Genomic DNA, 13,697 nt, shown 5'->3' on the forward strand with positions numbered 1-13,697 from the left:
TAAACTAGAAGATTCAAGACAGCACTCTACACAAAATATTACATACAGAACAAAAGCATTTGTGACTGTTTTTAGTACTCTCTCAGGAAATTGTGCAATCCCCATAGTACACTTTTCCCAAGGACAAGAAACTATACACAAGGTCAAACGTCCAATAAAGGTGCCTGAATTCCAAAATCATATTAGTAACATGAAAATTTCTGAGACAGAAATGAGAAGGACCAAATCAAACCAGTCAATCCTAAAGGAAATCAACACTGAATACTCATTGGAAGGATTGATACTGAAGCTCCAATACTTGGCCACATAACACGAAGAGCCAACTCATTGGAAAAGACCCTTATGCTGGAAAGGATTGAAGGCAGAAGAAGGAGCCAACAGAGGATGAGATGGTTGAATGGCATCACCAACTCAATGGACATGAATTTGAGCAAACTCTGGGAGATACAAGCTGCAGTCCATGGGGTCACAAAGAGTCGGGCACAACTTACCAACAACAAATTCACTCCAAAATAAAAAGTACTGTTTCACAGCATTGAAACATGTATATTATCTAGGGTGAAACAGATAACCAGCCCAGATTGGGTACATGAGATAAGTGCTCGGGCCTGGTGCACTGGGAAGACCCAGAGGGATCGGGTGGAGAGGGAGGTGGGAGGGGGGACTGGGATGGGGAATACATGTAAATCCATGGCTAATTCATTTCAATGTATAACGAAAACTACTGTAATGATGTAAAGTAATTAGCCTCCAACTAATAAAAATAAATGAAAAAAAAGAATAAAACTACTATAAATGTTCATGTAAAAAAATAAAAATAAAAAAATAAAAAGTACTGTTTCAACCTAAGTGCTTAGCCTTATTAAATATATACTCTCCAGTATCAAACTATACTAGCTAAATTTCAGGAAACTAAGCTCATAGAGGAGAAGGCAATGGCAACCCACTCCAGTATTCCTGCCTGTAGAACCCCAGGGACAGAGGAGCCTGGTGGGCTGAGGCCTCTGGGGTCACACAGAGTTGGACACAACTGAAGCAACTTAGCAGCAAGAGCAGCAAACTCTTAGAAGACAAAGGTCACAGGGTAAGTCTTACAAAGTTGATGACTCCCTCTGTGCTACAACTTGGCGTAATAATCTCATAAATATATAAAGGTTAACATGCTTCCATTTAAAATGTTATCTCGTATAGACCTGTGCTTTCTGATAAGAATTTTATTGTTTTGGCTCTTACAGTTAGGTCTTCAATACATTTTGAGTTAATTTTTGTGTATGGTGTGAGACAGGGGTCCAAATTTATCCTTTTGTATGTGGATATCCAGTTGTCTGCTGTCCAGCAACTTTCACTAAAAAGATTATTCTGCCCACTTTGAATGGTCTTCACCTACTGTTGAGAATCAGTTGACTATACATGTGAGGATTTATTTCCAGAGTCTCAATTCCATAAACTTATGCTATTCTTATGCTAGTAACACACTGTCTTGATTACTCTCACTTTACAGATTTTGAAACTGGGAAGAGTGAGACCTCTACATTTGTTCTTTTTCAAGACTGTCTTGGGAATTCCCTGGCAATCCAGTGGTTAGGATTCCATTTCCACTGCAGGTGGCATGGGTTCAATTCCTGGTCTGGGAACTAAGGTCCTGTAAGCCTCAAACAGAGATCCCAGTAACTTTTGGAATGAAAAGTGAAAGTGAGTCACCCAGTCATGTCCAACTCTTTGTGACTTCATGGACTGTAGCCTACCAGGCTCCTCTATCCATGGAATTCCCCAAGCAAGAATACTAGAATGGATTGCCATTTCCCTCTCCAGGGGATCTTCCTGACCCAGGGATCAAACCCAGGTCTCCCACATTGCATGCAGACTCTTTACCGACTAAGCCACCAGGGATATTAATTTTTTTTTTTCTTTTTTTAGCTCAGCTGGTAAAGAATCTGCCTGCAATGCAGGCGATCCTGGTTGGATTCCTGGGTGGGGAAGATCACTGGAGAAGCGACAGGCTGACCACTCCAGTACTCTTGGGCTTCCCTGGTGGCTCAGCTGGTAAAGAACTCCCCTGCAATGTGGGAGGCCTGGGTTCGATTCCTATGTGGGAAAGTCCCTTGGAGAAGGGAACAGCTACCCAACTCCAGTATTCTGGCCTGGAGAATTCCATGGACTGTATATCCATGGGGTCGAAAAGAGTTGGACACAACTGAGCAACTTTCACAATTTTTAGAATATTGTCCTTTAAATCTAATAATTACCCTCTTCTCTTATCTCTGTTTGCTTCTACTTTGTTTATTTGGTTGACTCATTTTCAATATGTCTTTTCTTCTAACCTATTCTTACTTTCTTCTCATCTTCAAAAACTATTTTTCTTGTGCCTATTATGTAAAAATGAACACCAATGCATGATGTGGCAAAATATAAGCATCAAGTTTTCTGATTTTCCTTTTATGATGACAGAGGGAAATAATAATCTTAGGAAGTTCCATCTTCATCAAAGTGACATTTTTTATGCATTTCTGCAAGTGAAAAGAATACTGATTTTTAAAATTCCCTACCATCTTCTGAAATTAAGTCCACGTTAATAGAAACACTACTATGGCAATTTTTTAACTTCCACTATGGCAAACTTAGGCAGTCATAGCATGGAAATGTCATATATATAATCATGAAAAGGGAAAATGTATACAGTAAGACTCCTTCCCTTATGTAACAGTCACAGCTAAACTTTTTTTCACTCTTGCAAAACCACAACACAGAGTCAGGTTTCCTGCGTTACTGAGACCACCTGCTATTTCTTAGCAATCTGTTCTTTATCCACAACATAGTACCACATCCCCATTACTAATCATTATTTCTCAACTAGAATCTCAACAACTCACATTTCAGAATACTGCAAGTTAACTTCACACTATTAATTATTAAATACTGCATATTCTCCAGACTGAAATTTCCTCTCCTAGAGGTAATATAGTCTGGAGATGAAAAGAGGTTTTTGGTAGTGGTCGCAGTAAGGGCAATTAGAGCCCTTAAAGACCACCTGCCTCCCCACTTCTACGCTTCTTCTCTCCAGTTACTCTTACTGCTTTCTCAGCCTCCCAGTGTGTATGTGTGTGCTTAGTCGCTCAGCTGTGTCCAACTCTTTGCGACCCTGTGGACTGTAGCCCACCAGGCTCTTCTGTCCATGGGGATTCTCTAGGCAAGAATACTGGAGTAGGTTGTCATGCCCTCCTCCAAGGGATCTTCCCAACACCAGGACTGAACTCAGATCTCCCACATTGCAGGCAGATTCTCTTATCATCTGAGCCACCAGGGACGCTCCAATCTCAGTACTACTTTGATGTCCAATAAAATGAACTAGTCTCTGATCTCATTATCCCACAAGTCACGCAGTCAAAAAAAAAAAAAAACAGATATACAGAAAAAGTTCCAGAAAGTTACACATTAAAATATTAATAGCAAAAAAATATATATTAATAGCAATCACTATATTAGCAACGTTATGAGGGTGGTATTTTTGCTGGTCTAATATTTTCTAATTTCATACAATGCAAACATGCAGTTTTTTGTAATAATAAAAGGGTTTAATTTTGTTTTGGTCATACCACACCACATGCAGGATCTTCCCTGACCAGGGGTTGAACCTGTGTCCCCTGCAGTGGAAGTGTGGACTCAGCCACTGACCCTGAGGAAAGTACAAAAGTTTTTTAATAAAGACACTATGATTTAAATTTTTTTTATAGAAATATCTATGAGTTATCAGTTTGAGGATGTGGGGGCTATAAATTTAATTGTGATCTTGAAGATAAGTTTTTGTTTAACTGATATTTACAATCAGTCAGTCAGTGAAGTAGCTCAGTCGTGTCCGACTCTTTGCGACCTCATGGACTGTAGCCTACCAGTCCCCTCCGTCCATGGGATTTTCCAGGCAAGAATACTGGAGTGGGTTGCCATTTCCTTCTCCAGGAGATCTTCCCATCCCAAGGATTGAACCAGGGTCTCCCGCATTGTAGGCAGACGCTTTACCATCTGAGCCATCAGGGAAGCCACCATATTTACAATATAAACAATTATTTTCTTTGGTTCATAGTAAATACACATTCAGTGAACATGATTTGTTCCAAGTACCATATGTACATTATATTGTTGCTTATGATTTCTTCCTACAGAAAAGAGCAATCTACCCTAGCTACTAAAGAAACCTCAAAATAAAAGTACTATTAAATTTAAGTTTAAACACCAGGTTCTGTCTCTAAGAGTTTTTCTAAAATAGCAACCATTCTAAAGAAGTAAGAATTGTTACCATCAAACTTAATGAAAAAGCATTGCTTCTGATTTTAGGAAAAATAAATAGTAAAAGAAGAGCACATTAATAAGAACTGTGGAAGAAAAACAGCTTTCAGTTACACTTTCATTTTTAATAATACATACAAATACACTATCAAGTATCATACACACAGCCTGGATTTAGCAGCCTTCTATAATACAACTGTGTGGTGTGGGAGACTTTGTCCTTCACTGTTCCTCAAGCACTCACAGGGATTTCTTGGGTCACAGAAAAGTGATGGGGACAGGAAGAGGTTTGAGGTTTTTGTCTGTGGTTTTTTCTTTGTGGGTTTTTGTGGTTTGGTTCTTTCGTTTTTTGTTTTGGTTTTGTCTTGTCTGTGTTTTAGGTTTGTTTATTTGTGGGGGGTTGTGTTTGTGTATTTTTGGGGAAAAGAGGTTTTTTGTTTTTCTTTTTAGTTTGGCAGTTTGTTTGCTTTGGGGCTTGCTTTTAAATAGAGTTAATTAGCAAAAGAAGATAAACAACAAGTACCAAATCCCTACCACACGCAAGGCATTGTTCTGAATATCTACCTACGTTCTCTCTTACTTATTAGTAATTCTTTGAGGTGGATATCACTGTCCCATTACATACATGAGAACACTGAGATGTAGTAACAGTTAAGATGTGTCAAAAACTCAACTAGTAAGTAGCAGAGCCAAAACCTGGAGATATGAACCTACATCTGTATCCATACTTGAGCTTTCAAAGACCTTTCTTCCTTACCATTTTCAAGAAAAGATCTGAAACAGAAAACTTGACGAGACTACCACTAAACGATGAGGTTGAGAGATAACATGTGAGGGGTGAGAGAGGTCCAAAGCGGGGATGCATGTGCTCACAGCTAACTCATAGCACTGGACAGCAGAGACCAACACAACACTGTAAAATGAGCATCCTCCAATTAAACATAAATGTTTAAAAGGATATATCCAAAACTCAACTGTGTTTCTACTATACACTAGCAACGAACTAGTGATGAACAATGACGTGAAATGAAATGCTGAGGGCTTCCCTGGCGGCTCAGTGGTAAAGCATCTACCTGCCAAAGTAGGGGACACAGGTTCCATCCCCAGTCGGGAAAGATTCCACATACTGATGAACAACTAAGCCTATGTGCCACAACTACTGAGCCTGTGCTCTGCAACAAAAAAGCCATGCAATGAAGAGCCCACGAATTGCAACTAGAGAAAGCCCATGCAGCAAGGAAGACCCAGCACAGCCGATAATAAATAAAACTATTTAAAAAGAAAAAGAAGAAAGAAATGTTGAAAACAGTTCCATGTACAACAGCAACTAATACAATAACATAAACACTCAGGAATAAATTTTTGGAAGAAGTTTAAGACTTGGGCCTGAAAACTACAAAACATTATTGAAAGAACAGATTAAACACAATCTCTATAAAAACTCCTGCTACTCTTGGGCAGAAATTGACAAGTTGATCCTAAAATCCATATGCAAGAGACCCAGAAAAGTAAAAAAGTCTTTTAAAAGAATGAAGTTACAAGACTTACACTTAGTTTCAAAACCTATTACAAGCTTATTATCAATACAAATCTACTGTAACCAAATAGCATAGTACTGGCATAATAGAATAAAATTGAGAATCCAGAAATAAAATCCAACATATAGTCAGCTGATTTTCAATAAGGGTGCAAAGAACATTCAATGGAACAAGAAGAGTCTTTTCAAACCATAGTGCTAGGACAACTGGATCACCATATGCAAAAGAATGAATTCGGGCCACTGCTTTACCCCATATACAAAAATCAATTCAGAATGGATTGACAACCTAAATACAAGTGCTAAAACATAAAACTCTTAGAAGAAAGCATAGGGGTAAACCTTGAATTTGACAATGAATTCTTAGATATGACAACAAAAGCATGAGCAACAAAAGCAAAAATAGATAATTTGGACTTCATCACAAAACTTTGCAAAAAAGGACATTGTCAAAAAACTGAAAACACAACCTACAGAATGGGAGAAAACATTTGCAAATCATATATGTGACTTAGTAACCAAAAATTTTTAAACTCCAACAACTCAATAATAAAAAGACAAATAGGAATATTTATAACTCCTGCAACTCAATAATAAAAAAGACAAATAACCCAATGAAAAACTGGACACCTGAAATGGACAAAGGATTTGAACAGACATTTCTCCAAAAATATACAAATGGCCAGTAAGCTCACGCACGCGTGCACACACAGACACACACACCCAATATCATGTCATCAAGGAAATGCAAATCAAAATTGTAATGAGATACCACTTAACACCGACTAAGATAGCTAAGTTAAAAAGACAAACCATAATAAGTACTGGCAAGATTGTAAAACTCTCATACACTGCTGGTGGGAACGCAAAACGATGCAACCCCTTAGGAAACAGATTTTCAGCTCTTCAAAACATTAACGCAGAGTTACCATATAACCCAGCAAATGGGGTATGCCCAAGAAAAATCAAAACATCACATCCTCACTAAAACTCGTACAAAAATGTTCATAGCAGTATTATTTATTATAACCAAATGTGTGGGGGGGGATCTCATGTCTATCAATACATCAAAAGATAAAATGTGGTATATCTGTTCAATATTACTCAGCAATAAATGATACACATGCAACATGGATAAACCTCAAAAACACTGTGCTAAAGGAAAGAAACCAGTCACAAAAGACTATGTATTGTAAGATAATTCCAACTCAAAAAAGCTGGGTTTTTTTTTTAAGATACTTTAAAAAAAAAAGTCATGGGAACGTTATGTACAGCATGGAGACTATAGTTAATAACACTGTATTGCATAATTGACAGTTGTTAAAAGACCAGATCTTGAAACCTCTTATCACAAGAAAAAAATTGTAACGATATAACTTAATGTGATCACTTTGCAACATATAAATTTCAAATCATGTTATACACCTGTAACTAATCAAGCCATTATATTGTACACCTGTAACTAATATTACATGTCAATTATATCTCAAAAGAAGGAATTCCTTAAGACATTGCATGAACTACAAAAATGAAACAGTGGGAGAAAAAGAGCACCTAATTTTCAATTTTTCTTCTTCAGATGCCATCTCAATTCCTAAAATTTTGTCTTCCTATACATTCATATTTCATCCATCAACAAGAACTACTAAAATTAAATCAACTACTGAAATTCAAAACACATGAAAAAAACAGCCCCAGAAATATCAAATAACTTTCAAACCTATTTCAGCATTGATTCTGAACTAAACATAAATCTCAATTTCACAATATCACATAAAGATTAACAAATACTCAGAGATTTAAGCAAATTGCCAACTTTCTGAATAAACAGTAATTCAGATTTGCTTTGATGAAAATGTAAATATTTACCTGCCTCAAAAGAACAAAATCCTATAAGCCTAGCGTTCCCAAATGATGAAGAGAAAAAAAAATGTATTTTTTTATTCAGAATTCAGTTTCAGAAATTAATTTCAATCTAGCTAGGGTATACATAGTTGATGGCTTATACTAAGCATGTACATACCCTGCTTTTGCCTAAAATATACTGAAAACAAGGAATTTACAGTCATAAAAGTTAAGTTGGGACCTAAGGAAAATCACATACAGTATATCTGACAGAGATCTTAACATCAAAAAGCTCCTGAAAATACCTCAAGAACTCCTATTTTGGAAGCTCCCTAAGTCAGTCTTCCTGCAAATATTTACTGACCATCTACCATGAGCCAAGCACCGCGAGTGATACCAGGATGCCATGGTGAGCTCTGAACCATAGTAACCTAAGAGTTTGTTAAAAATTCAAATGTGCTTCTCTGCCTTGGAGCGCCTGGGCCTGGGTTGAGTCGTGACGCCTGTATTTTTATCAAGCGCTCCAGTTTATTCCCAAACCCTGGCTGCCTGCGGGCAGGGTGCTCGGGGGCATCCCATCCCACCCAGTGGGAGCCACACCTCTATTTCACTCGGTTTCAGTCCATTTCACTCAGCTTCCTGCACTCAGACGGATAAACACCCCAACTACACCACCAGCTGAGATAAATGTAAAGCATTCCAAAATCCCCTCTGTGGTAACACTCTGACAGACTTGCTTCTTTCCGAGGACGGACAGCTCACTCCCTCAGATTCTACCTGGGGCTGTCTGCACCTGAGCATCCCGGAGCTGCACCGACACCTGCCTCCCAGAGGCTGCGGTCTCCTTTTCCCGTGGGCCCGGGCCGCGGGCAGTCGCCGCCTTGAGGGGCCGGAGGCGAGGAGTGGCACCGCGCGCATTAGGCGCCGACTGTATACCGCTCCCCTCCCCGCTGGCGCGCACACACAAACACTCACTCCCGCGGAAACTGAGGTGGGCACGCGACAGACCCGGTCCTGACGCCGAGCGACGCTAGGCAGGGCTCGAACCCGGACGGCCGGGCGGGTTCCGCCTCGCGGGCGCTCGTCAGACTCAGAGGCCCGGCCCGGCTCGCACCGACGGAGTTTCACAAAGAAAGTCTCCCGGCCCGCGCCCCTCACACACTCACCGGAGCCGGCGCCGGCGGCGATTCGGGCTCCCGCCTTCTACGACTCCGTGCTGGGGTCGACCCCGGGGTGGGCTCAGGCGCGGGCGGCGGCGACTGCTCCATCCCCGCGAGGCACGGGCCGCGTCCGCCTCGAGCTAACGGTCCAGCCAGCTAGGCGCGCGCGCCGGCCCCGCGCGCCATGTTCCCGCCGTGCCGCGCGCCGCCGCGGCGCCTCACACTGCACCCCCGCCGCGCACGCGCGTACTCGCCGCGCACGCTCCCCGCGCGCCTCCGCGCGTGCCCCCGACCGCGCACGCGCGCACTCGCCGCGCCCCCGCCCCCAAGCCTGACGCCCTCCGGCCCCGGCTCCGCTCTTCCCAGCTTCGCGCCCACCCCCTCCGCACCCGTCAGGCCAGGCCCAAGCGCTCGCTGTTCTGGGCTGGGCGCAGTCGCCTGCCGCACTGCGGACGACGACAGACCAGGCCCCTCGTAGCATTACCCCTTTTAAAAACTTCACCTGCTTGGACTTGAAGCGGTGGTCTACCCCAAGAGGGAATTACCCCCAAGAAGTGTGAGGGGAAGGACACCGCTAAGGTGATGAGATCCCCATTGCGGTGGTCTGTGAGCACGTGCATGAGCCTAAGCGGCAGAATTGGATGTCTGTGTCACTGGAAAAGCCACACTCAATGAAGAAACTGAATTCGCGTCCCGCATCTCCACTATCTTTGCCTGATTAAGGTCAGGTCTCCAGAAGCCTGTTTTTCCTTTATGGGGAAAGTCTAACAACTAAGACAAGTCAGAGGACTTGAAGTAATCCAGATAAAATATCAATACCGCACCTAGTACTTTTACCAAGTAGTAAACTGGTGACAAAAACCTCTTAAGTAATTTTATGATCAAAAACCAAGGTCTCTTGAAAAGGGAAATTTCCGTTCAAGCCTTGCCTCCACTTCTTGCCAACTGGGAAATCTCTAAACCCATAAAGAGAGGAGGGGCAGCAAGGCCTCACAGGGTTGAGGTGAGCTTTCTGAGGAGACACACATGTCTCTGAGCACAATGCCTGGCACACAGCAAGCTCTCCAAGCTTCAATGGTATAATTCCAGCCCTGTCCTCCTAAGACTCCTAAAAGTTTAATGAAGGGGGCTCTGCTCCCAAACCCTGTGGTATAATTAGCTGGGAGGGGGTTCTCTCAACCTTGAGGCTGGAGAGACTCTTAGTTCCCACATCTTCACTTTCCATTCTTTGCCCCAAACCTCTCTGAAAACCCTGAAGCTGGCACAAAAACAACAGCAGTTGTTTAGTTTTCCCTACTTAAAAAGAAGTGTGTCCAAGGATCTCTTAGAGTTTGCAAATGGTTGGATTTATTAGTCTGGCCTTTTCTAGACACAAGTGACCAAACAATGAAAAAAATTAAAATAATTTGTTTCTTAATAAAAAAAAACCCTCAATCTGGAGTAAATCAACTAAGGGAACAAATCAAAGTCCCAGGTGGTACCTCACTGAAGGGATAGTTGGATCCAGGTGCTCAAACAATAAGCTCAGTCATTCTACATCTCAGCTCTGCTTGTCTGTGATGACTTCATTCTCATGCAGTTCTCCCCAGTGTCCTGGGCACCTCCCAGCTCACACCTCTACTATGGTAGGGTGAATAATGGCCTCTAAAGGTGTTCTCATCCTAACTTCCCACAATTTGTGAATATGTGACTTTACATATTCACAGCAGGAACTGTTCCAGCCAAAGGCTTGGGTTTTCTTTCTTTAGGGCCCCACGGGTCACGTGCATCTGCCTGAGCCTATCACAGCAAGACTGGCCAAAACAGACCACATGGAGCCCCTCTGGGAAGGGAGTGAGGTCAGCCCTGCCAGGACATGGGTGGGTGGGGCAAGTGGAAAAAGGGACTCCCCGTACGCCTTCTAACTGCTCCTACTAATGTTTCAGTCCTGTGCCCACCTCCAGCTGGGTGGTCAGTGGGAGAAGCTCTACCAGGGGAGAGGCCCCCAGGGACCCCTTTGGCTTCTTAGGTACCATCTCCCCCTCCCGCTATGAACTCGTGGGATAGGGGAAAAGAATTCCCCCTAATGAAAAGTGGCATATGAGGTGAAGAAGTGGAAGTGGATGCCTGGCGTCCCCAGATTAGCTGTCGATGTCTCAATAGTGAGTATATGTTTCCTCTGACTGCTATAACAAATTACCACAATCTGGGTGGCTTAAAACAACACACATTTATTCTGTCAAGTCTGGAGGTCAGAAGTCTAAAATCAGTTTCATGTGACTAAAGTCAAGGTGTAAAGTAAAAGGAGTAGCTCCTTCAGGGGGCTCTGAGAGGAGAATCCATTTCTTTGCTTTTGGTCAGCTGCTAGTGACTGCCATGTAGTGTAGTCCATGGCTTGTGGCCTCTTCCTCTGTTTCCAAAGAATACGACTCCCTCTCTTCCGACTCTCCCTGTGTCCCTCTTAAAAGGAACACTGTGATGACACAGGCCCACTTTGATAAAACAGGATATATCTTCCCATCTCAAGATCCTTCATTTAATCACACCTGCAAAGTCTCTTCTGCCATGAAAAAGGAACATATTCATAAATTCTGGAGATTAGGATAAGAATATCTCTGGAGGCCATTATTCATGGTAGGTGTAATCAGAGAGTGCACTGAAAACAGAGACAGGCTGGTTGACTACCCCAAGAGGGAAAGATGCCCTAAGAAACCACAGCCTTCACATTAAGTATTCAAATGAGCTGAAACCCATCTAACTTGGCAATCTCCGCCTCATTCCTTTAAATATGCAAACCACCTAAATCCCCATCTAGCCCTCAGCAACAGGCCAGCCAAGCCTCAGAATGCCTACACACCCTTTTAATTTCCATTGCCAACCACCATCCTCACTGCCTGGGGCAACAGCTGTGTGCCTCTCGCCCTCCCCTGGCTGGCTCAGCAGCAGCATCCGAACCAAGGCACTCAACTCATGGCATGGTCATCAAACTACAATGTGGCCTAGCATCAATCAGCCAAAGTGACTACAGAAGCAAATTCAGTGGGTCAGAAAGAGACAAGAGGAGCCAGCCATTAGAACTGCCCGGGTTCCTGATGGCCTCCCAGACCCAGCCCTCTGTAAGGCCAAAACAAATCTCCTTTTCCATGAAGTAATTTGAATGGGCCTCTGTTCCTTGTCCCCAAGATGTCCCAAGTTCCACAGATTATGGGGTTGTATCCATCCATCATGATTGAATATACCAGTATTCAAGACTTAGACATCAATTTCACATGAGTTTTGTCTGTGAGTCTACATCCCTGAGTCTGGATCGACTAGGGAACATGAATTGGAGTCAGGAAGCCCTGGGCTGGGTCCCAGCTCTGCCACTTCCTAGCTGTGTGACATTGAGTAAGTCACCTCACTTCTTCGGTCTGGGTTCCCCACTTATAACATGACGGTAATCAGAGGACCTAGCACACTGAATCACTAGACAAGACCAACCAAGGCAGGCACTTTACACAGGGTCTTCTTGGTCATCATTGGGTCAATATGACAACCCCACATGCCTTATACACATTTCAAACACAGTCAGTGTTTCTGGTCTTTTTCCTATAATCAGGAAGTTTTTGATTTCCACAACTTATCTGGGTCTGTGGTTTTAGGGACCATGAGAGTGAGAATGGGACTCTAAAACCATGGGCTAATTCCCTGTTGGTCCAGAGGTTAGGACGCCATGATTCAAGTGCTGGGGGGCACAGGTTTGATCCCTATTTGGGGAACTAAGATCCCAAAAGCTGTGCAGCCAAAAAAATAAAAATTGAATTTAAAAAATTAAAATAAAAAACACAAAAGTGGGCCATGGTATGTGCACCAAAGTACCAACTGTCTGGTAAAGACTCTGGCAACCAGTCAGTTTCAACAAACCCCACCCTGACTTGCTGTGCCCCACCCCCTGCAACTTTCTAAGGGGTCTTTAGAATTTGTATGCAGCTCACCCAGGGATGTATCCTAAGAAACATGTCTAGTTACAGCCTAAGTAGAAGCACCAGAAGCACACGTATCAAATACATACACACTAAAGTCATGTAGCTAAGAGCTGATCAACACGCAGAAAGCACAAAGCTCGGGTTCCATCACATTTTGAATTGTGTATCAGTGGTTGTGGAAAAGCAGCTGTTCCCATAATGAAAATACAAACTATACAAAACACGTTTAAAGAAAATGGCAGCAGAAGGGTTCAAGAAGGTACACTTCTTTCGTGGTCCACCAGTGTTCACGAGACAGCCGCGCACACAGCCAGGCGCTTCGTGGGGTCGGCATTCTCTGCTTCCCCTTCTCGAAGCCGCTTTCGACTTGTGGAAGGCTGCAAGTAAAGGAAAGGGGAGAGATGTTCAAAGAAAACCTCTGGCTTCGTCACAATTATCAGTTTCCCAATATGCTTCCAGTAATCTTGGAGCACTTCATGTGAACCTTCTAGGACCAAGAATGTTGGTTGTACTCATTGGCTCTGAACCCCTACCACACCCCTCCCCGTCTCACACACATTTATTGGACTGACATTTCTCTCCCCTGGGGCCTCCAACCACTCAATGATGCCTATTGAAAGTAAGCTGCAGGGACTTCCCCTGGTGGTCCGGTGGTGAAGCATCCGTGCTTCCACTGCAGAGGGCACAGGTTCAATCCCTGGTTGGAGAACTAAGATCCTACACGCCAAGTGGTGCAGTGAAAAAAAGAAAACAAGGAAGGAAACGAGCAGCATAACCAGCCTCCTCTTGGTTGTCTTCTCCTGACCCTTTTGTGTGTTTTCCCATTTACAGAATTGTGAGGGACCAATGGGAAAATGAATGTTACCGAAAGAAGGCAGGACAGAAATGAGCAGATATTAACATATACACAAAGCATATACACAATATCAC

The 13,697-nt window shown here is 42.9% G+C and overlaps 2 protein-coding genes across 4 annotated transcripts in view; both read right to left on the reverse strand.

The window, feature by feature from the left end:
* Positions 1-9,057, reverse strand: part of TTC28 (tetratricopeptide repeat domain 28) — a 563,147-nt gene extending 554,090 nt beyond the window's left edge. For both annotated transcript variants that reach the window (XM_070475504.1, XM_020876676.2), the window contains exon 1: positions 8,830-9,057. In XM_070475504.1, coding sequence (XP_070331605.1) covers positions 8,830-8,931 — 102 coding nt within the window. In that variant the 5' untranslated portion in view covers positions 8,932-9,057. The remainder of the gene's footprint in view (positions 1-8,829) is intronic.
* A 1,956-nt stretch (positions 9,058-11,013) lies between these two features.
* The window catches only part of CHEK2 (checkpoint kinase 2), a 36,121-nt gene continuing 33,437 nt past the window's right edge, over positions 11,014-13,697 (reverse strand). For both annotated transcript variants that reach the window (XM_020876663.2, XM_020876665.2), the window contains one exon: positions 11,014-13,144. In XM_020876663.2, the coding sequence (XP_020732322.2) occupies positions 13,055-13,144 (90 nt within the window). In that variant the 3' untranslated portion in view covers positions 11,014-13,054. The remainder of the gene's footprint in view (positions 13,145-13,697) is intronic.

Source organism: Odocoileus virginianus, chromosome 12 (assembly GCF_023699985.2).
Source record: "Odocoileus virginianus isolate 20LAN1187 ecotype Illinois chromosome 12, Ovbor_1.2, whole genome shotgun sequence".
In the NCBI taxonomy this organism is placed as follows: domain Eukaryota; kingdom Metazoa; phylum Chordata; class Mammalia; order Artiodactyla; family Cervidae; genus Odocoileus; species Odocoileus virginianus.